Genomic DNA, 23,848 nt, shown 5'->3' with positions numbered 1-23,848 from the left:
TCCAAGGCCAGAATAGAGATTCACCGAAATAAAATCTTGTGTCCTGTGTCAGAAAAAAACAATGCTGTCAATACCCTTTTTCAAGGGAAAAATCTTTTACTTGGAGGTCTCTTCCAAATCATCTTCTAAAGAATAAGGCTATAGAATTGAAGACCTTTCATGAAAGTCTTGTCTCCTGAGCATTTTGTACCAGAAAAAGCTTAGATAAAGTCCAGGGAAAAGTTTGAGGTATGAATCCTGGCTTCACATGGAAAGCAAACGTGCAAGCAATTTGAGGTTCGTATTTTGGAGGTCTTTACTACTTTCCCATGTCAATTTTAAAACAAGAAGCTCTTTAAATTTATAATGAGCTCGATCCTGGTCTTCATGGCCCACAGAGCACAAGTATTGTTGATGGGAGAGTGGCTTTATTACACACTGTTCTCAATCCCGAGGGACCTTCATAAAGTAAATTCTATTTCAGTTGCTCTTCAGTAGCTGGGAAGAAGCAGTGGGTTAGGTTGAACTGCTCCAGGGGGTTATCGGGTATTTGTCTACCAGCCTATGAATTGACTTATTCTTAGCTATACGGAAAAGAGAAGCAATAGCTTGTCTCCACTGGGAAATCTGGGTTTTCTTTTGGTGGGGATGTTGAGGGCAGGGTGGGTTTGGTGGAAACTGTAGATGTAAGCATTTACTTATCATTCATATGAAGCTTACAGAGCCCTGGGTGTCCCTGTTTGTAACATACTATGCACTCCTCCTCTCCAGTTACCATTCAGACCTCTGTCAGGGCCCTGTGGCCTCTCTGCAAGGCTTTGGCTAGCACTTTATAGAAAAAAGTGATCAGATTTTTTTTTTCTAATTAGTGATCTTGTTCTCTTGGTCTCTGTTGGGAGGCAAGATGGTTGTCCCAAGAATTAGACAACAGTGAATACTCTTTGTCTCAAAAAAAATCTGTTCAAATCTTAAAATTCACTTCCAAATTTTGTAGCAATCAGATCACAGCACAACCACACCAGCAAAGTGAAATTAATGTTCCAAGAGGCACGCATTGTATTTGTTCATATTCAAACAGGACAGTGAAAAATTTCGATAGCAAATGTTGTTTTACTTAAAGCATTTCCAAACAGAAAATTTTGTGTCAATCATCAAAGGAAAGCATTCCTTTACTCATAGACCACTGATGATTACATAAATACCTTTGCTTCTGCTTCCAATGGATAGCCACTGCTGATACCCCTGGCAAAATGTTTTCTTTGTTGGAACTCTCAGAAGAGTTCCAGATATTTTCAATGTTAACTGGGTAGACATGATTGCAAAAATATTTGTGTATGGGGGGATGCTGTATTTTAAAATACTTGTTGCTTTGTCTAAACAATCAACTTCAGCTGATATTTGGGAATGTTTCTGTGTTTTCTGACATTTTAGTTTGGCCAGTGGAGACTTTTCAAAACCCTCCCTTACTCAGGTCCCATGTTAAGTATTAAGTACAAAGGAATGCCTTTCCCAACATTTAATAGCCCTCTTCAAATCAATTGTCATGAAACATTTGTTTTATTTTTACACCCAGTTTTGATATTTATACAGCAGGGCTGCAGGAGGAGTTTGTTTTACTGCCATCGAGGAATAATTAATTTTGTTTGAATAGTAAGTATGTGAGCAGCAAAGATCAAACATTTATATCACAGTTAAATGGTCTATGGACAAATCATTCATCATGGTCCTCATCAGATATTTATTAAACAGCTTCATGGAGACTCATAATAACTCTTATTTATTGATGAAAACTATTTAGTTACCTTGTCGTACTAATATATCTTTATTCGCCTGTATTATTTATTCTATACATTGCCACCAGAATTATGTAGTTTTTATTTATGTGGTGACTTCTAGCAGTTGAATGTCAAAGGGAATAAATACAATGCACTGATTTCAGAGGGTACTTTGGAGTTAAAGAAAAATACTAGCTAAATACTCTAGTTTGTGTTTAAAATAATGACAAATATTTCCAATGAATTAAAACACAAGAAAAATAAAACTATTAAGTTATTAGAGTTATAAACATTTTAAAGTTATGGATATTTATTTTTAAAAAGATGAAAAATAATAATGTTATTATTTAGATTCTTTACATCTTAATAAAGCCTAATGAAAAAGTTATATTTATTTGGTAAAATATTATATTTGTATTAATTACAGTAATTCTTTGTATTCTATAATTTTAAAAATTCTAAAAGGTTTTATTTTCCGTCTCCAAATTAAAATATATTAAATTGTTTAAATTATTGAATTCAAAGCCAGCATTTGGGTTTTTATTTAATGATTTAACATAGTTTTTAAAAAATGAATGTTCAATGACTTTTCAAGTTTATAGTAAATGCTTTAAAATATGCTAATGAAAGTTTAGAAAAAAACCTATTCAACATAATAGCTCAAGTGATGAGATTTATATCATTGCTATTTTTAAAAGTGAAAGATTCTTCAATTAAATCTTGTTGGAAACCTCCAGTTGAAGTAGAGAATTAGCACTAACAATGCATGTCTGAATTGACATTGAAGTTTTAGTGGATAAATCAGCAGTGAACTATTTTCCTGAATATTTTAAAGCAAGTAGGCTTTTCTTTGACTTGGGGTTTTGGTAATATAGATCTTTCATTTCACAGAGGTTCTTAAAATTTCAAAATTTGCTCTCAAATTAGGAATATGTTTAGCCTTTATCAGTATTTACCTTTTATCATTCCTCTTAATATTTCCTGATTATCACGTGATTGCTTATAGTTGCTCATTGCACCTGCCAAATATTGATTTTTTAATGAATTGTGACAACCTATGTCTACCTTACTGTCTCCATTTTTATAAGGTATATTTCCACTTGTGTCTGAGTTTAAGGGTCTAAGTATTGCTTCAGATTGTAACTATCATGGGTCATTTCTGTAAGAGTGTAACTTTAAAATGTTATTTTTGGAAAAATTACTTAGAAATTCGAATCACCCTTGACTAATAACATGCTCTAGAAATGATAGTTGATATTTAATCTTACGTTGACAATGTAGACAGAAAATTTTACTCTCTCACCCCTACCCAGGCATATCCTTACAGTAGGAAGTTACCTTCACATAGTAGAGGAAACAAACAGCCTTTTGAAGCTGCTTCCGTATTTAGAAATTTCAACAATGTTCGAATCCTTAATCATATCTGAATATTATATTCATTTTATTTATTGTCTTGATTGGTATCTGGCAAATCATACTTGTGTCCGAGGAGTGGTGGGTTAATTTTTCATGGACTGAGCCTTGAACTAGTTTCTCAGTGAGATGCAATGGATGGACCCATATCTAGCCATAGATGGCACTGATTGACACCTGGACTCATCAAGACTGGATCTGTGAGTTATGTGCACAGCATAAGAGTAGCACTTGAGAAGAATGGCTCAGTAGTAAATAATCAAAACAAATCACATACAATTAAGTAGGAAAGTAAAACAGTTGAGGTACCTGAGGCAGACAATGAAGTCTATGAGATTAGTGGAAGTGTGTTTACACTGGCTGTTCTAACTCTGAACTCCCTTCCATTGTCAGGACTTAGTCCTGACTGAGGTCACAAGTTTGCTGCCCAAGAGCTTGTGCCCCCAAATTTTCTTTTAGCATGTTAAGCTAATGAACTGATAGATGCCCAAGGACATTTACTTTTGTCTCCTTTCCCATCAGTTTTATAACTAGATATGAAATATAGCAGTACAAACTTGACCTTGTACCTGTTTTAGAGTTATCACCTTTTAAGACTTTCCCCATACATTCAGTCTCCTCATATCATTTAACAGTTAATTCAAATAGTCAGAAATAGAGTAACATTTATATTGATGAAATATAGTTCCTTAGGACCTATGAAATCCATCTTATTTTGTATTTCACCAAAGACCTTTGGATAGTATTGAAATTATAAAAGACTTGCATAATCAGCATCAACTTTTTCTATACAAGCCATTTCCCCAAGTCCAATAATTTTTATTCTTCCTAAAGTCAATATATATCATCAATATCAATATAGATGAATTCTCTAGGCTATCAGCTCTCAGTTACCACTTTATGGGTCAATTACTGAACATTTTTCATCTTCATTTGAGTTTCTTTTTAAGTTTGGATATTTCTGAGTCATATTTCTATTCTCTGAAGCAGATATACAAAACATTGAAACACTTTTTAAATGGGGTGCAATAAAGTTATTTAAAAGGAATTTACTGAAAATTTGCACAGTACAACTTATTTCAGTAATTAGGGTAGTCATTAAGGTAACGTTTTCCCTTTTTTCACAAAGCTTCATAGAATAACTCTAAACATAAACTATTGTTTAGTTTGCCTAGGTTAGCTCATAGAATGCAATGAAATAAAGCATTCAACTAACTACATAAGGTAGAAATGGTTTGTATGAGAGAGGTGTTTAGATGAAATTTAAAAGCTATTAAAAATATTTACACTATTAACTATAGAAAACTTTCATAGGCATCCCTAGTCACTGAAAGCATGTCTAATTCTGGCCTGTCCTTCGTACAGTGGTACATCCAATTCCAAAATGGATAAATCAATGAAATGTACTCAAATCTTAAACTGTCCTAGAGGCTGTCAACTTGAGTTTCATCCAGAGGCATCTTGAATGGCCATTTAGATTGTAAAGGTATCTGGGAAGTTTACACTTTTATCAAACCATAAACATTTTCATGTATGTTTTAAGAAGATATATGAATTTTAGTTGCTCTGGAATGTTTTGAGTTACATTTTGATTGACTAAACATTACACAGAGAGAGAGAGACCAAATTGTGGTAAAAATTTAATTTTATAGTTTTTTTACTTAGTGACTGAGGGTTTCAAATCTTCATGACGTATAGTAAGCATTGAAGTTGGACTAGGAAAAAAAGCAGGAGATAGATCTTCCTAGGAATAACTGATTTTTTCTTTATTGTCAACAAGATGACTAAAAATATATTTAACATGTTAGCTTAGAATTTATTTATTTATTTAATTTATTTTTTGAGACAGACTTTCACTCTTCTTGCCCAGGCTGGAGTGCAATGGCACGATCTTGGCTCACTGCAACCTCCACTTCCTGAGTTCAAGCCGTTTTCCTGGCTCAGCCTCCCAAGTAGCTGGGATTACAGGCACCTGCCACCACCACTCCTGGCTAATTTTTTTTGTATTTTTAGTAGAGATGGGGTTTCACCATGTTGGCCAGGCTGGTCTTAAACTCCTGACCTCAGGTGATCCACCCACCTCAGCTTCCCAAAGTGCTGGGATTACAGGCATAAGCCACCATACCTGGCCAGAATATATGTATTATATTGGAGGAAAATTATGGTTAATTTCATTACCACTTTGTATGTACTTATAAGCAAGCTGATTTTAGAAATAATTGTATAGTCATTTCAGAAACACTATATATTCAGCATATATAAGTTATACATGTGGAGGTAAAATGCATTTAAGTAACTTTTCAAGAAAAAACTAATTTAGGATTTGAATGAAAGGAAAATTGGAATGAAGTTAGTAATAATGTTGTTAAATTTCTTATTCCACTCAATTATTATAAAAGCTTATAAGTAACAGAAAAAAAAATCTGCTAATATAAATGCCAATGAACTCTAAGAGGCAAATGACATCTTCAAAGATTTTATATAAGTTTTTTTGTTGTTGTTTTTTGCCAATAGCTGACAATACTATGAATGACACTGATGTTCCTTTGGAAACAACTGAATGCATCCAAGGTCAAGGAGAAGGCTACAGGGGCACTGTCAATACCATTTGGAATGGAATTCCATGTCAGCGTTGGGATTCTCAGTATCCTCACGAGCATGACATGACTCCTGAAAATTTCAAGTGCAAGTGAGTAAAGTAGGCAAATGTTATACATTTCAGTAGGCCCTGGGGAAAATGAGGTAGAGTGGTTACTTTTTACTAATTTTGTGTTAGTGATCAAACTTCAGCGTGCCCAGTGATAATCAGGAGTTAAAAGGCAGATTACACCTCCACTCAGAGATTTTGATTCTCTTAATCTGGGATTTGGTCCTCAAATATGCATTTCATTAAGCACTCTAGGTGGTTCAGATCCAGAGGGTAGATTCACTATGCTTTGGGAAACACATCCCTAGGTGGATTTCTGATCACAGTTTTGCTCTTCTAGGTCTGTTTAGTAAATCAGTTAATAGTCATGGCAGCCAGGCATGTTTCAAAATACTGCCTTCTTAAATTTTCTTATTAGCTTTGGGAGGATTACACATTTTTCCTTTCGAAAGAATGGAAAGAAAAGGCCTACCACTGAAGAGTTATTAGCCTTAAAGATCTGTGAATAAAATAATTTTTCAAAGCTTAAATGAATGTGTTCGGTTGTTTCTGGATTTGCTTTGAAAAGTGGGGAAGCAAATCAATTGTGTAGATGACTCAAGCCAAAGAAACTGCCCTTGAGTATCAATTACATAGTTGTTTTGTGCATTCTCTATGGGTAGTTTTCACACCACTTGACTTTTGCAGACAGGCACAGACACAATGCCATGTGTTTTTAAATTGTCCACCTTGTTATGAGGAACATAAAGTGATTGCTTTTGAAATTAATAACACACATCATTCATAGTGGCTTTTCTGAAATAGCACCTATAAATAACATATATTGGCTTTATGTAATTGGCTTTTAATAAGACAGCCTAACATTTCTGAATGAAGAGCTATGAGCACTAGTTGGCCCATCCACCATAGGAGAGGGGAGATTTGTGTTGTATTTGTGTGTGTGCATGCACGAGCTTTAGCTAGTTCTGTAATTTATTTGTTTAAATAGTAAATATTAATCTAAGATTTTTTCCCATTAGTTTACAATAACAAAATTGACAGTTGTCATGCTGGGTTTATTTCCCTCATTTCCATCACAGCAATTCACTCTCTATTCATGACCCATGGGTTTCACACCTGAGAAATACATATCAAAGTAGAAAAAACAAAGAAACAGAGAAAATATTAGTTATAAGGGACAAAGGAGATAGTGTCACTGCCATTCACATTTTTGTTAACTTCTAATGACTAGTAATACCCAATAAGAAATTGTGTACGTGAAGATACCTAGTGAAATTCATCTGTAAGAAAAACAGAATGGATATAAACATTTAATTCACAGACTTCACAAGTGAAGCTTAAGTATCAGAAGTTACCTGTTATATCTTGGTAGAATTTAAGCCATCTTTTCTTAATTTTGTTATTTGTTTTAAATAACCAAACATAAGTATTAAGAAACAAAGCTTGTGCGGTGTTATAAAACTGATAAAATCTGATTCAACATTTTTCTCAGGACATTGATTTATCATTTACTATTTGTGATCTAGTAGTGAGGGGCGTACTGGTCACGTGTCTCTATTAAACATTAAACATGAAATATTACTTGCCCACTTGCCCCAGTACTGAGACCTTACAAATGGCAATCTTTGGAACACTGTAACTGAACAACACTGCCTGTGATGAATCGACATGAATCATAAAATCATCAATTTACTTTAGTAATTGTAAACCATCCTTTCTTCAAGTGAAAAGTAAGGACCTAGTAAAAATATCTGGGCAAATCTTGACTTTCATTCTTGCTTAATCTAGATTATTGATTGAGGTGCTTCTAATACAGATGTTAAAGTCAGTCCAAACTAAGACTTTGATAGCCCTCGATCTTCACTTAATTAGCTTGTCTAAATGAACAATCCAGAACTTTGGGAGGATGAGACGGGAGGATGGCTTAAGGTCAGGAGTTCAAGACCAGCCTGGGCAACAAAGGGTGACTCCATCTCTACCAAATAATAGAAAATAAAACCAAAGTGTATGCAAAGTTCATGTAAAATTTAACACACATATTTTATACTGACATAGATTTTTTTTTAAAAATGTAAGTATAAATTGCTTGTCTCATCTATTCCAGTTAATAATTTTATAAGAAGGCTAAAGGTTTGAATATGGGTTATGAACACTTAACTATACAGTGGCTTTAATCATTGGTGGCCGATGTTCTCATATCCTTAAATAATAGTTTGTGTCAGGACTTACTTTGACTAGGTAAGACTAATACTTATTGACTTTCTAACCCAACACAAGCTTCTTCCTTAAAAATTTCTCAGTTTCGGCCGGGTGCGGTGGCTCATGCCTGTAATTCCCACACTTTGGGAGGCCAAGGTGGGCAGATCACCAGGTCAGGAGATTGAGACCATCCTGGCTAACACGGTGAAACCCTGTCTCTACTAAAAAAAAAAAACAATTAGCCGGGCGTGGTGGCGGGCACCTGTAATCCCAGCTACTAGGGAGGCTGAGGCAGGAGAATGGCGTGAACCCGGGAGGCGGAGCTTGCAGTGAGCCGATATCGCGCCACTGCACTCCAGCTTGGGCGACAGAACGAGACTCTGTTTAAAAAACAAAACAAAACAAAACAAAAAAAAACCTCAGTTTCGAATGGTCCATTTGGACATTAAGATAATTGTATAATAGTACTTCTAATTGGACCTAAGTGATACAAATACTGTGGTTTCCAAAAGATTGAATATTAATATAGTTATTAAAAAGGAATCTATGAAATGAAAGCACCTACTTATTTAAAATTAGCATATTTAATACATTTTATTTATCATGAAATCCATATTTTATTTAATGTGAACCTTATTTATATTGATAGAAAACCATTAAAAGTCTTCTACATACAGAGAATATTAGCATAGATTTTTTTCTTATCAGGAACTCTAAATTTCTAATTAAAATACTGGTAAAATGAAGAATATACATGTACTACATTGAAAATGTATTCTATAGTTCGTTTTTCTATAGTATAACTGGGCCTTAATTTTACAGAAATATATATAAAGATTTTAGGTAACCTCTCTAAATCAATAAATAATTGCTTCGTAATTAAAATAAATCAATGCATCAAATTAAATAAATCAAAGAAATGCAGAACTCAAGGAAAAATAGCTATCATATTTTTGTGGCACATAGTTGAATAGATTGAACTTCCATTTTAAATGAGAGTAGTTAATGACTATTGATAATAACCTTTCTTCCACAAAGAGAGATATGTGTTGTTTCTACACAATATGTGGGCCATGAACATGTAATAAATAACAGGCCAATGTTTTGAAATGGTACCAATTGAGAGTCTCAATCTTAAGACTGAGTGAGAAGAATGCAGTGGTACCGTTTCTCTCTTTTTTTTTTTTTTTTTTTTTTTTTTTTGAGACAGAGTCTCGCTCTGTCGCCCAGGCTGGAGTGCAGTGGCGCGATCTCGGCTCACTGCAAGCTCCGCCTCCCGGGTTCACGCCATTCTCCTGCCTCAGCCTCCCGAGTAGCTGGGACTACAGGCGCCCGCTACCACGCCCGGCTAATTTTTTGTATTTTTAGTAGAGACGGGGTTTCACCGTGTTAGCCAGGATGGTCTCGATCTCCTGACCTCGTGATCCGCCCGCCTCGGCCTCCCAAAGTGCTGGGATTACAGGCGTGAGCCACCGCGCCCGGCCCCGTTTCTCTCTTTTATGAAGCAGTAATGTTTGAGTGAAACTCTAGGCCTGTGGAAGGAAAAAAATATTAACATATGACAGCATTTATTTCAGTAATTTGGGCAGTGTCAGTTATGTATACTGAATATTAAATTGTTATAGCTATTCTGAGTCCAAAAAGTTAGAACTCTATTTATAAACATGCATACATTCTAGAATTCTAGAAATGTAATAGCGCTGACTTCACCAACGTAAGAACTCCGGCAATTTACATTAACATGCTTATTCTCAATAGGGACCTACGAGAAAATTACTGCCGAAATCCAGATGGGTCTGAATCACCCTGGTGTTTTACCACTGATCCAAACATCCGAGTTGGCTACTGCTCCCAAATTCCAAACTGTGATATGTCACATGGACAAGGTAATAGCTGACATTCTGCAGGGTGGGCATGATTAAATTCAGGGGAAATGCCTAAAGGGAGGACACATTGTACAGCATAAGATCTACTTCTTGCTGCACTGGTTTTGCTGGCTTGCAAACAAAATCACCAAGTTTGCAGTTGGATTTTTCTTATGTTTATTCACTCAAGATTTATTTATTTAGCTGAGTGTATGCTACTGACAGCCACAGTTCTAAGCCTTGGAGATATACCAGTAAACAAAACTAAGCTATCTGACCCCCTGGAACTAATATTCAACTGGTAGAAAATAAGCAAAATAAAAATGAGAATGGGAATATTACAGTAGTTTGTCATAAGCAGTAGAGAGAAAAATGTCGCAGAGTTAGAAAAGAGGGGTGCTGCTCTTTTATATTTTAATGTTCAGGGAAGATCTTACTTGCTATGTTAACATATAAGAAGGACCCAAGGGCAGTGAGGGAGCAGCATGTGCCATGCACATATATGTGTAAGAGTATTCTAGATAAAGAAAACTGCAAATGCAAATGGTGTGAGATGAGGGAGTTCTGGGAAAGTTAAATAAATAAGCACATCACTATAGCTAGTACAAAATAAGTAAGATGAAGAGTAGAAGGAGATGAGATTAGAGAGGCAATTGGGCTAAAATTGCATCAGCCTTTCAGGAATTGTTTGCCCTTTTGCTCTGAAAGAGAAAGGACTCTTAGGACTCTTCTCTGAAGGGAGAAGTTACACAATCTGACTTAAGTTTTAACTGGATCACTCTGGCTGCATTTCGGAAAATAGCTAGAATTCTTGACAAGGGTTAAAACAGGAGAACCAATGAAGTGGTTGTTTCAGTAATTCAGACTACAGATGGGAGTGACTTGACCCTGGTTGTTAGCAGTGTAGCTGCTGGATAATGGTGGGGTTTGAGGGAAATCACCATTGCATTTGGAAACATAGATGCCATTGAAGATAACTGCCTCAGGGAGCGGTAGTAAAATCAGATTGAAATAGATTTTTAAGTCAAAAAATAATAGATGATGGTGAGGTTGCTGAGAAAAGGAAATGCTTATATCCCCCTGTTGGGAATGTAAATTGATTCAGCCACATGGAGATTTCTCAAAAAACTTAAAACACAACTACCATTCAACACAGCAATCCCATTACTGGGTGTATACCCAAAGGAATATACATCATTCTACCATAAAGAAACATGCATGCATATGCATGCAAAATAATCTATGCACCCAACCCCGGTGACACACAATTTACATATAACAAACCTACCTATGTACCCATGAATGTAAAATAATTTTTTTAAAAGGTAGATTTTTCAAAGAAATAATTTGTTAAATATTAATAATAAAGTTGAATCCTGGGAATTACTGATGTATAGTAAATTGAGAGTTATTCTTTTTAAATGATCATGTTCTATTTCACATAGACTTAATTGTGATGGTCATGATCGTGGTTAGCCCTAAATCATCCTTGAAATCCCAAGCCAAATTTAAAGCTCCATCTCATAGACCTACTGCCCTAGGCATACTTCTATCCTTTAACTTTTTCCACAGTGTCATTCTTCACGAGCAACTCTGAAAATAGAGTTGTAGAGGGAAGAGGGGATGAGTCCCTTTTCAGTCAATTTCACTGTTCTTTTAAGGATCAGTTAGAAATAAAGTTGAAGCCAATGATTAAGGGAAGTTTGGTACCAGCTGAGTCTTCTGTGTTCCTGTCTCATTTACTTGAACATTTGTTAATAATTTGTGAGTGATAAAGGAAAACAATTATTTGATAAACCTTTGGTGTGTATTAAGATATTTTATATACATATACATCACTTAAAAAGGATCAGGTAATAGAATATGAAAATTTTGGATTCTGGAGGGTAAACATGTTATTGCTTATCAGATCATTCATTCATAGGTGAAAATATTAGTTTTATGGAATTTAAGTAACTTGCCTAAATTCTCAAATACAGATATATCTACAGATAGATCTATCTACTTAGATCTAGGTATTTTTCTATAGATATAAATCTACACACACAGATATATATATGTGTGTATATATATCTATATGTGTGTATATCTATCTCTCTCTATATATATATGAAAGATGTTACTCTTATCCTTCTCCATAAAACAGAAAATATAAGTTCTACATATAGTTAGATGAGTGGAAACATTTTTCAAATCTTGCAACATCTGAATTAATATATATATAAATATTCTTCCAACTGGATATTAACACTATTAAAGAAAAATGAAAACTGAAATTACAGAATTTCTTTAAAATGTTGATAAAACACTACATATTATATATACTATATATTGTATATTTAAGGCAGTAAACAATATAATTTAAATATTTATATCAATATCATAAAATGTATTTACAGTTATTTCAGTCTTAAAATATATTCTAATGAGAGTATATACAGTCAGAAAATTGTAACCAAAAATCATCTGGATTTTCTTGCTCTGTATTAATGGTATACATTTGATATATCCATAGGCATATTTCTGTCTTTATTTTCATCTTTCTGGATATTAGTTTTTGAATATTTAAAACCTTAACATTGGATAATAGTCAATACTATATGAAAGGGTAAATTCAGAGAAGTGTCCTTTTCTCTTGCTTCCATGCCATTCCATTTCTACTTTCTACTCACCATTGCAAGTAGACAATTTCATTAGTTTCTTGTTTATGGCTCTTGAGTATTTTCCATTCTTTACTTTTTTGGAATGTATGTGTAGGTTTGTTACATAGGTAAACTTGTGTTATGGGGGTTTGTTGTACAGACAATTTCATCGCCCGGGTACTAAGGCTAGTACCCATTAGTTATTTTTCCCAGCATAAAATCTTAATGTTGATGTAAATTTGCAGATGACCTTTCATAGTCAAATGTACAGTTTTCATTCATATAAAAATTAAGAATGTTAAATATAAAAAGTCACTTTAAAAACGTTCGGTATTATTTAAAAGTATAGAATATTTTTAAAAGTAGAATAATTCTTTTTAAATTTGCAATGCAACATATATATATATATATACCTTTTTAAATTTCTTTTTTTTTTTTTTTTTTGAGACAGAATCTCGCTCTGTCGCCCAGGCTGGATTGCAGTGGCATGATCTTGGCTCATTGCAACCTCTGCCTCTGGGGTTCAAGCAATTCTCCTGCCTCAGCCTCCTGAGTAGCTGGGATTACAGGCACACGCCACCACACCCAGCTAATTTTTTATATTTTTGGTAGAAATGGGGTTTCACCATGTTGACCAGGCTGGTCTTGAACTCCTGACCTCAAGTGATCCACCTGCCTCATCCTCCCAAAGTGCTGAGATTACAGGTGTGAGCCACCGCGACTGACCAACTTATATTTTTTGAAGAACTTGATTTCTGACTACATTTCTTTTGATTAAAAATATGAACAATATGGCCGGGCGCAGTGGCTCATGCCTGTAATCCCAGCACTTTGGAAGTCCGAGGCGGGCGGATCACTTGAGGTCAGGAGTTTGAGACGAGTCTGGCCAACATGGTGAAACCCCATCTCTACTAAAAATATAAAAAATTAGCGAGGTGTGGTGACGCATGCCTGTAATCCCAGCTACACAGGAGGCTAAGGCAGGAGAACACAAATCGCTCAATTAAAAAAAGAGAAATAGAAAACCTCATGGAGCATAGTAAGAGACACAGGAGTCAGTTTAAAGTGGCTTCCATTGGCCAAATTTGGAACAATTTGAGCATCAAAATGAATAACAGGAATAGATTATATATCATATCAAATAAAAAGAAAATCCACTGGTCAACATTTAATTTACTATTTCTACAGCTAGTGCTAGCACTTCTACTACTAATACCTAAATGAATGGGGTAAGGGAAAAGGAAAAATTTTTATTTACAGAAGAATGCTAACGAACAAATACAAAGAAATGTTAGAAATAGCAAAATAACCATTTTATCATCAGCATGACAATAAGTGGTTCATGCAAAATTCATTAACGTATGCCTAAGCTATTTTGTGAAAATTTGTTTGGCATTAGGATATTTATTCAGACTCAAAGGCCCCAACCGATTTTTTTGTTAAATACAAAGAGGAGTTTTTCCTTTGCACCACTTAACCAAGTGATCAAACACATCACCAGTGATGGAACAAAGTGACATCATGTGTCACAAGATGTTATGCTCTAAAAAGGACAAAGCATCACTGATGCAATATTCCTGTCAAATATCTTTAACTTGGTTTTATTCATGAGAAAATAAATCAAACAAAATGAACTTAAAGAGCATTTGTAAAACAGCTGACTTGGGTGACTCAGAATGTCAATGTCATAAAAGACAAAAATCAAAACATAAGGAATGTGACTAGGAGATGAATGTTCGTTATATTGCTTTTCTATGGAATGAAATTTTTCAGAAGAAAATGTTGGGAAATACATGTGTTAGTCTAAAAATTCTTATTTCTTTGTTGTTCCAAAGGGCCACTCATTTAAATTATTTTGTTTTTAAATTATTATTTGTTATATTTGAATTTGCATAAGCCCTTATTTTGATGAAGATACTGGGCTTAAAATAAAGATTTTTTAATCTGAGATATTTGAGTATTTTTGATTTGTACAGATTTCAAGTACTTTAATTTTTTTTTTCTTTTTGTTTTGAGACGGAGTCTCGCTCTGTCGCCCAGGCTGTAGTGCAGTGGCGCCCTCTCGGCTCACGGCAAGCTCCGCCTCCCGGGTTCACGCCATTCTCCTGCTTCAGCCTCTCGAGTAGCTGGGACTACAGGCGCCCACCATCCACGCCCTGGCTAATTTTTTGTATTTTTAAAGTAGAGACAGGGTTTCACCGCGTTAGCCAGGATGGTCTTGATCTCCTGACCTCGTGATGGGCCCGCCTTGGCCTCCCAAAGTGCTGGGATTACAGGCGTGAGCCACCGCACCCAGCCCTTTCAAGTACTTTAATTTTTATGTTGATTTCATGATTCCATATACTTGTAAAAAATCTTTTTGTTTTATCCGCCTTAATATTCATTGGACTTATTTCTGTATATTTTATGTCTAGATTGTTATCGTGGGAATGGCAAAAATTATATGGGCAACTTATCCCAAACAAGATCTGGACTAACATGTTCAATGTGGGACAAGAACATGGAAGACTTACATCGGTGTGTAAATTTCTTCCTTTCAATATATAGAATGTAGTGATACCAACAGACTGGGTATTTAGATATGTACATTGCTATTTCTTTCTATTCTTTTATATATCATGGTAAGCTAATAAAAGCATTAGATTGGTTTTTCTTTACAACTCATCATAACATTGTTTCTTTATGTAGCAAACTTTTAAATATGCAATTCAAGTTAGTGGATATTTATTGAGCATTTACTATGTGTTCTGTACTGTAATTGGTACCATGGGGAACATCAACAAAAAGTGGATAATGTTTTGGTTCCAACCTCCAAGGAGGATACGGTCACATTGACACAATAGTTACATAACTTAATAAGACAGTGTATAAGTAAGTGGCAAATCTGGTGTTTGACATAGTGCATTTTATGGGATTATTGTTTTCATATTTAATAATTGATAGTTTATGAAAATCAATGAATAATCACTCATATAATTTAAATTTCTAAAATACTAAACCTTAACTATTAAAAATGTGTAATGACAGGTTTCCTTATGTAGCTTTGATACATAAAATTTTCCAGTAATTACAGGAATGTATATGTAGTTGAAAAAATCTACAAATTTTAGAGAATTACAGATTTTTACCATAGATATAGAGAAGGTAGCACCCACTCAGCCCTAGCAATAGTGCTAGTGTTTACAAAATTGCAAAAGAAGTATGACACATAATCGTGACCTAAAGCAGATTTTTTCATAAACATCCCAGAGTATATGCACTAGAATAAAAGAAAAAACAAGTTACAGTCATCTGATCAAGTGCCTATCACATGGCTGCTTTACATGAGTTATGCCATTTGACCATCATAATCCTATAGGAAAGATTCATATGTGGATAGGAATTTAAGGGCTCAGAGAGATGGAGTGACTTTGCTTCAGTCTTTTAACTTTAAGTTCCTTATTCTCTTCCAAAATGTACTCAATAGTGGATTATATTGTTTCAGTTAATTTACTTCACACAAAAGGATAGTTCTAAAATAATGCTCTCCAATATAAAGACAATGCAGCTCACAAATGTAAGCGACATATGTTCTGTTAAATTCCTAGTAGCCACTTTTAAAGAGGTAAAAATAAACAGGCAAAATTAATTTTAATATATTTTATTTAATCCACTACATCTACAGTTTTTCATTTCAATATGTATTTAATACAAAATAATTAAAAATATCTTTTACATTATATTCTCATGCTCCATATTCAAAATCTGGTGTCTGTTTACACTTACAGCACCTGTCAATTTGGACTGGATCAATTTCTCAGTAGCCATATGTGGCCAGTGGCTACTATATTGACACTGGAGTTCTAGGACTTCAAAGAGCAGCAGACTTCTGTCCTTATAGATCTCCCACTCTAGTGTGGGATGCAAGCAAACAGGGAATGCCATATGAAAACTATGAAAGATAGCATATTTTATGCTATGGGAATGCAAAGAAGTGCCTACTCAGACGTAAGTGGTCAGGAAGGCTTCTTAAAGGAAGGGAAATTAGCTGGGATGTACATGATGAGTAGGAACTGGGCAAGGGAAGTAGAGGAGGAAGAGGATATTAGACACAAGAAATTGCATGTGCAAAGGCCAAAGCATTAGATTATTTGAATATAGGAAATAATTTTGGTAAGACTGAAAGAATGTAACTTGGTCAATGTCCACAGAGAAGGAATTCACAAAGTGGTAACACCATATAGAGAGTCTTGTAAGCTCAGTTAAGAAATCTAAATTTTATCCTGAGGATTAACAGGATTTATTAAATAATTTTAAGTAAGAATTGGCATGATTAAAATAAATGCTAATTTCAGCACTGCTATTTTTTAAAGCATTTTTAGAAACATGCAGTGGTGGGTGGGGTGGATTGCTCTTATGGACTTGTGAGAGAGAATTGTTCTCATCGTCTTTCAAAAGTGTTGCCTTCAGTGATTTTACACTAGAAGGTTGAAATTTTCATGGTAGAAGTATTTACACTACAGAAATCAGCAACAACTTCAGACGAGCATTCCTCATCTTCATCCTCACCATACACATACCTCAAAGTACCAGTTGGTAAACTTTTACCAGCATACCACTGAAAATATGTGATATATTTATTTACAAACTATCAATGGGTCTCTAATAATACTTTAATTCATCAAGTTTAGGTTTGACTTTTGGAAACAATTTGTAGGAAATTGATCAAGGATTAAGTCACATGGTACCATTTTGGCTTAAGGACAAACTTTGTAAGTAGGAGACAGAGCATGGCGGTTTTGAGCACTGACTCTTGAAATAGCCATGGGTTCAAACCCCAGCTCTAGTGTTTGCAAGTCATGTGACATTACACCAATTAGTTTTTCTCTCTGGATTTCAATTTCCACAAATGTAATATGGCATAACCTTAAAGACTATCTCATAAGATTGGTCTAAGGTTATATCTACAAAGAACCTACAACACAATGTGGCATGTAATAAGTACTATATGTGTTTACTGTTATTCTTGGTCCAGAAAAATGAACCTTGGTCTGGAAATATAGTCCAAGTTTCCATGTTCAAGCTTTTTAAAATTTTATTTAAAATGACACATTAATTATATTCAAGCATGGTAGCAATTAATAACTGGAAACAAGTTCAGTAAGATGAATAGTTTTAATGACTTTTATGATCAGTCAAAGTGGCCATGTAGAATTGACTTCATTCATGTTATTGAGGTAAATGTAAATATTGATGTTACATGAATGAAAATGGCCTTATAAAATAATTTACAGTAAATTTACAATCTTTGCTTTTCTTTTGTAATAAATTTAGTTAAGATGTGAATTAGAAATAAAGTATTGCTCGGTTATCTGTCAGAAAATAATATTTTGTAACTGATCAGTAAAATTTAGAATTTTAATTATTTAATTAACACATTATTCATTTCAGTATATCTTCTTGTACTCTGTCATAGTGATATGGCTAGTGATGCTTCATTTGTATCTAAAATGTAAAAAAATACTTGTATAATAGCTTGTATTTTTTATGTATTTTATAGTTTTAATCTTTGCCATCTGCTTGCTTTAGACAATGTTTTTCTTATTTCTATGCACAGAAGTATCATTACCATGCCACTGGGATTACCAAATAGAGGCAAAATCACAAAATCTAATATGCCAATTATGGAGCCCTCCCTCTTCCATATTTCCAAGTTAGAGAATCTGCTTCTAAAGTGTAGGAACAACAGTAGCAACCAAACAGACCTCAAACAAAATAGCTAAAATTCATCCCAAGTAAAAGGTTATGCTGTATCTACAGTGAAAGTAATGGGCTGAGATTATATCTTTTTGTAATATTTTGTGTCTCTTGGATGGAATGAGCATCTTGTGATGTGCAAGGCCTGTTGTTTCCGCAGTCATATCTTCTGGGAACCAGATGCAAGTAAGCTGAATGAGAATTACTGCCGAAATCCAGATGATGATGCTCATGGACCCTGGTGCTACACGGGAAATCCACTCATTCCTTGGGATTATTGCCCTATTTCTCGTTGTAAGTACAGTTAGGGATTGGTCTTGTGAAATATTTTAAATGTACTACATTTCATCTAAAAGTTGTAAATAATATAGATGGTCTGGCATTTATTCCCAAATGAGGAAGCTCTCCAGAGAGCAACACACACAAATGTACACAACACACACACAGACACACCACATGGTCTCTCTTTCTCTCTCTCCATCTCTCGTATAGATAAGAAGAAATTTTAACATTTTAATGGAGATTCTCTTCCCTCAGAAGATTTCCATTGGGATTCCGAAAGCATTAATTGGCCACAGTTCTAATATGACTGGGCTAGAAAGATCTCCCCACCCCCCAATACCAATACTACCTGTTCAGCTTCTGAATATAGCAGAGCTCTCAGCAAAGTTCCCAGCCCACTAAAAAGCCGTGAGCAGATCTGAACTAGTGGTACTTCTATTTCCTTCTCAGTTCTTTAACTTAAGACTAAAGAAGAGCCTGGAGTTTTCCACCCAGTTATCTGATTCCCAGATGGCTTTGTTAAAAAGATATTAGTGTATAAAGTAAAAGTTATATAAAAAACATGTAATACATGTTTGACATAGTTCATATAAAATACATGTCTGGTATAATTCATATTAAAAAGTCCCTAGATATCAGTAAGAAAAAGATGTGAGAACTCAGGAGAAAAAAGTAGAAAATAAATCTTCAAAAATATAGCTAATAAATAAATGAAAAGACATTAAAACATATTCATAGGAAAAAAATGTTTAAGACATGAGAAGTCACTTCTACCTGTCAGGTTGGCAAATAAAATGATTGTAAATATCCAGTATTAGTGAGGACCTGGGTAATCAGTCTGTCTCAATTCTATGCTACTTACAGTGTGAATTCAAAATCCTGCTTGGAAGTTAGTTTGATAAAATGTATCAAAAGCAGTAATAATGTTGACATAGATCAGGATTTTTGAGCCTCCGCACACCCACATTTTGGGGTAGATGCTGCTCTGTGCATTGTAGCATGTTTAGTAGTATTCCTGGACTCTATCCACTAGATGCCAGTAGCATGACACCTGCCCGAAGTCGTGACAATCAAAACTATCTCTAGACATTGCCAATGTCCCCTGGAGGGCAAAATCATTTCCACTGGTAACCACTGATGTCTAGTAATACGTATTGAGATGGAAGTACGTCTTAAATATGTTATTGAGTGAAAAAGCCTTTTTATAAAGCTGTGTCAGTAGAAAGAGACCATTTTACTATACTATGTATCTGTAACTCTATGTTTACAATGAACATCCTTTACCACAATGTTAAACCACCTTCTCTTTAGAAAGGAAATACTTTTATAAGTTCGATAAGAACTTTGTTTTAAGAATGTTTTTCTTGTGAGACAAGCCAGTAGTAGCAAGTACCTTGAGAACAGCAGCAAAAATATCTACTCTAAAAAGAGATTAAATTGAAGAAATAATAATGTTGCTTTTAAAAAATGAAATACAACAGAAGTCTGTGTTTTTCTAGAATTTATGTCAAATTAAAGAGGTAAATTTCACCTTAAATGGAAACAGCAGTCATGTTTTATGAAATTCTAGCATTAAAGGCAAATTTTTAAAATATGATGTTAATCAAGTCTACCTATAATTAAGACTTGGAGCTGCTCCATCTATTTTTAATAGGTTGGGAAACTCTGTATAAGAATAAATAACTAAATATATTATATGTTTGCAAATAAATGGCATTTCTAATAAGTTTATTTTCATTTTATCAGCCATGATCATAGCCTTTCAAATTAATTTGTTTTCCTAATGTTCTTCACTTTTCCCATATTAAGGTTGGCATAAGCTCAATGTTAATACTAAAAGAAACACACCTACCTTTTCAGAGAATGCCATACAAAAATATTTAAAAATTATTAAAAGATTATTATTTTTCTAAGTACAGTTTTATAGCACTATGTTTTTGTTAAGTCCCTATGGTTAAGACTAATGGAGGCTCATAGAATATATAATGGTGTAGGAAGAAGGAAAAAGGCAATTATCTGCCTTCTAAAACAAGTTATTTTGCTTCCTCTACAGATTTCCAGATTTTTAAAAATCACAGCAGCTCTATCTAGCACATATGCATGGTTAAGAGTGAAATGCCCTATAGTATCTCAAGGCACTGTGATTTCATTTATAATCACAAACCAAGGGAGCCAGGACTCTAATAATTTACAAGTTTTCAAAAAATTTTTTCAACTAATATTTTTAAACTAAAAGTAATGTGCTGTTGAAAGACTTGAGGGGGTTACTAGTATTTGATTAAATACTATTGCAGATAAATGATTTTATTTCAATGTATACCACACATTAATTTTAATAAAGATTTTTACAGTGTCATTTTTCTAACTAATATTTATAGCCAGGATTTATTTACATTTTCTCCCTGGTGAAAGGGTGATAATATTTATCTTTAGAAGATTTGAGTTCTTATTATTTATATAACTGCAGAGACTGTATAAATCATTTTCACACTGTAAAATTCTCTTACAAAACATGTAAAGGTTTTTATTCTTTTTTTAACATGCTTACAAAATAATATTTAACATATTTTTAAGTTTATCAAATATTCAAACATAAAAATGTAGAGGTGCCTATATGATTGAGTATACACAGACACAGTTAGTATACTATTTTAGAAAAATCTTAACTACCAAGAGCGTAGTGGTTAAGAACTTCAATCCAGACTTCCTAAGAATGCCAGACCCATCACTTTTAAGTACCTTGGGCAAGTTACCAAACCCACTTAGGACTCATATTTGTATTTGCAATATTTTATAATAAAAGTACCTATTATATGGGACTATTGTGAACAGTGTCTGTTGCATAGTAAAGAGTCAAAACCTTAACTTCCATCTCTGTTTTTATTTGTTCATTCATTATTGTTAATTGAGCTGCTATTGTGTACAAAGCCATATATAACATACTATGTTTATAAAAATACAAACACTTCTTCTTAATTTTAAATAGTTCATAGTATAGAAGGGAGACATTTATGGAAACAATTACAAAGCAATATAATCATGTAATACGTATATATTAACAATATATAAAATGAGAATGTGAACATAGATTTCTTCATGGAAAAATACATGATGTTCGTAAACTTTTGAAATTGAGTTAAAGCTTTAAGAAGAGTGGGAGAAAGTTTTCTTTATGTTTTCAGAAAAAGTCCATGTTTGGTTCTGAGGCCACACACACACACACACACACACACACACGCACACACACCCCTACCCTTCCGTAGGTAAAACTTTTATCATTGACATGTTTTCTTTCTTCAAATTTAAGTTGAACCAATAAAAAATAAGTATTGTATCACATATATTTTTGTAGACATGAGTCTGAAAGTAGTGTGGTATAGATAGTGTAGTATAGACAGTGGTGAAAGTAAAGGAAGAAAAGTGAGAATAGTATTTGGCAGTGAAATGGAAAAGGCATAGAAAGTAGTTTTTCAAGTTTTACTCCAGGCATGCAACAGAAGAACCTAGGATGCTTGTTAAATGGATTCATCCAGCCACCAACCCAGAATCCCCAGAAATTTAATTTTAAAACGTATTTCAGTTTATGCTAAAGTGTGAGAAATACTGGATTAGAGAAAGCAAAACATATACATTACTATTAATTATTAAAACCCAAAATGTATAGTGTCTACAAAAAATTTTTTTTTTTTTTTTGAGACAGAGTATCACACTGTTGCCCACACTGTTGCCCAGGCTGGAGTGCAGTGGAGCAATTTCGGCTCACTGCAACCTCTGCCTCCCAGGTTTAAGCGATTCTCCTGCCTCAGCCTCCCAAGGAGCTGGGATTACAGGTGTCTGCCACCATACCTGGCTGATTTTTTGTATTTTTAGTAGATCCAGGGTTTCACTGTGTTGGCCAGACTGGTCTTGAACTCCTGACCTTGTGATCTGTCTGCCTCGGCCTCCCAGAATGCTGGGATTACAGGCAGGCACGAGCCACCACGCAAGGCCATATCTACAAATTTTTAAAACTAAATATATTGTAAGATACAAGAGTTAACTAAGCATTTTGTTGACCTATTAGCTTAATGCTTAGAAATAAGAGACTTAATATACAAGTAAAGATAGAACAAATAACCAGTCTTTCTCCTCACAAAATAAGAAATAAATATCTACTTATTTAACATTTTCAAGTATTTGACTTACGTGGAAAACCAATATCCTTGATGTTTTGTTACCATGGTCCGCCTCAATCTTAACTCATACTTAATGAACTAAAACTCTGACCTCAGCTGACTGACAAACCATCCTCTAGGATAAGCTACAGGGAAAGAGAAATGATGAATTTTGTATGTTTACCATTAACCTATTCATTTAAAATATCTAGATCTGAAAAATGAACTTAAATAAGTATATATTAATTCTCACAACTATCCTCATAAATAACAATCACATTGGCATCTATTACAAAGGAATCCATATACATTATTGGTTTGTTGCTGGCTTATTTGAGCTCAGGGCATTTCCAGGGATTAACAACCATCAGGGTCTAAACAGTGCCTGACTGAACTCTATGCCATCAATTCTGAATAGTCACACATTAAGCTCCAGGAAATGTCTTGTGTCTCATTCATTACAGCATAAGTATTTCAAAATCCTTGCATCTTCCAAGACTTTCTCTTATTTGTGGCAATTAAGCCCCAGTAGAGATGAAAAAGTAGTAAGCTACAGGTTTTAATTAGAATTAACTTGTAGTTTTCAGTGTTCTCTTTTTTCCATATTTTTTTACTAGCATCTGGAAAAATCAACCCTTGAAATATTCAAGCAACAAAGCATAATTATATTGTATTATTCCTCTTTTTCCATTAGTGACATTGATATCTATCTTCTAGAATCCTTGCAGAGATTTATGAAGTTTGTGTAGTTGCAATTATCTTTAACCATATAAAACTAAAAGTTTTCAGAAAAAAAATTAAATGATTCAAATTACAGAAGCAAATGGCCTATCAATATGAAGAGTCCAAGTAGACAATAATGAACACGAGTGCTATTCAATGGAATGTTCATGGTGTAGGATGTTGGACATCTTGGTGGATCGAGGCAGCTCCTTGATGAAGGCAATGTAATTCAAATGGCCAATGATCATCAAAACACACATCTGAGAGCCTCCACAGTCATAAAATAGGGCTCTGCTCATATCACCTGGTACCAGAGGGCATATACTTACAATATTATCCAGTAAACATGATGTATAATTACTCAAAAGAGTTTACATTTTATCTCTGAATAAAATGTCAAGAATTTCAGTAAATTGGCCAGGTGTGGTGGCTC

At 34.2% G+C, this 23,848-nt stretch overlaps 1 protein-coding gene and 1 long non-coding RNA gene across 5 annotated transcripts in view; one reads left to right on the top strand and one right to left on the bottom strand.

Moving 5' to 3' along the window:
• Nucleotides 1-23,848, bottom strand: part of LOC129144589 (uncharacterized) — a 58,616-nt gene that overhangs the window by 13,218 nt on the left and 21,550 nt on the right. The gene's annotated exons all lie outside the window — the stretch shown is intronic.
• Nucleotides 1-23,848, top strand: part of HGF (hepatocyte growth factor) — a 71,984-nt gene that overhangs the window by 35,208 nt on the left and 12,928 nt on the right. For all 4 annotated transcript variants that reach the window (XM_519174.9, XM_009453450.5, XM_063815425.1 and 1 more), the window contains 4 exons: nt 5,682-5,856; nt 9,772-9,899; nt 14,935-15,037; nt 18,417-18,550. In XM_519174.9, the coding sequence (XP_519174.2) occupies nt 5,682-5,856; nt 9,772-9,899; nt 14,935-15,037; nt 18,417-18,550 (540 nt within the window). The remainder of the gene's footprint in view (nt 1-5,681; nt 5,857-9,771; nt 9,900-14,934; nt 15,038-18,416; nt 18,551-23,848) is intronic.

This window comes from Pan troglodytes, chromosome 6 (genome assembly GCF_028858775.2).
Source record: "Pan troglodytes isolate AG18354 chromosome 6, NHGRI_mPanTro3-v2.0_pri, whole genome shotgun sequence".
NCBI classification, from domain to species: domain Eukaryota; kingdom Metazoa; phylum Chordata; class Mammalia; order Primates; family Hominidae; genus Pan; species Pan troglodytes.
Note: the sequence above shows the minus strand (reverse complement) of the source record. Positions and strands in the feature narration are given on the sequence as shown.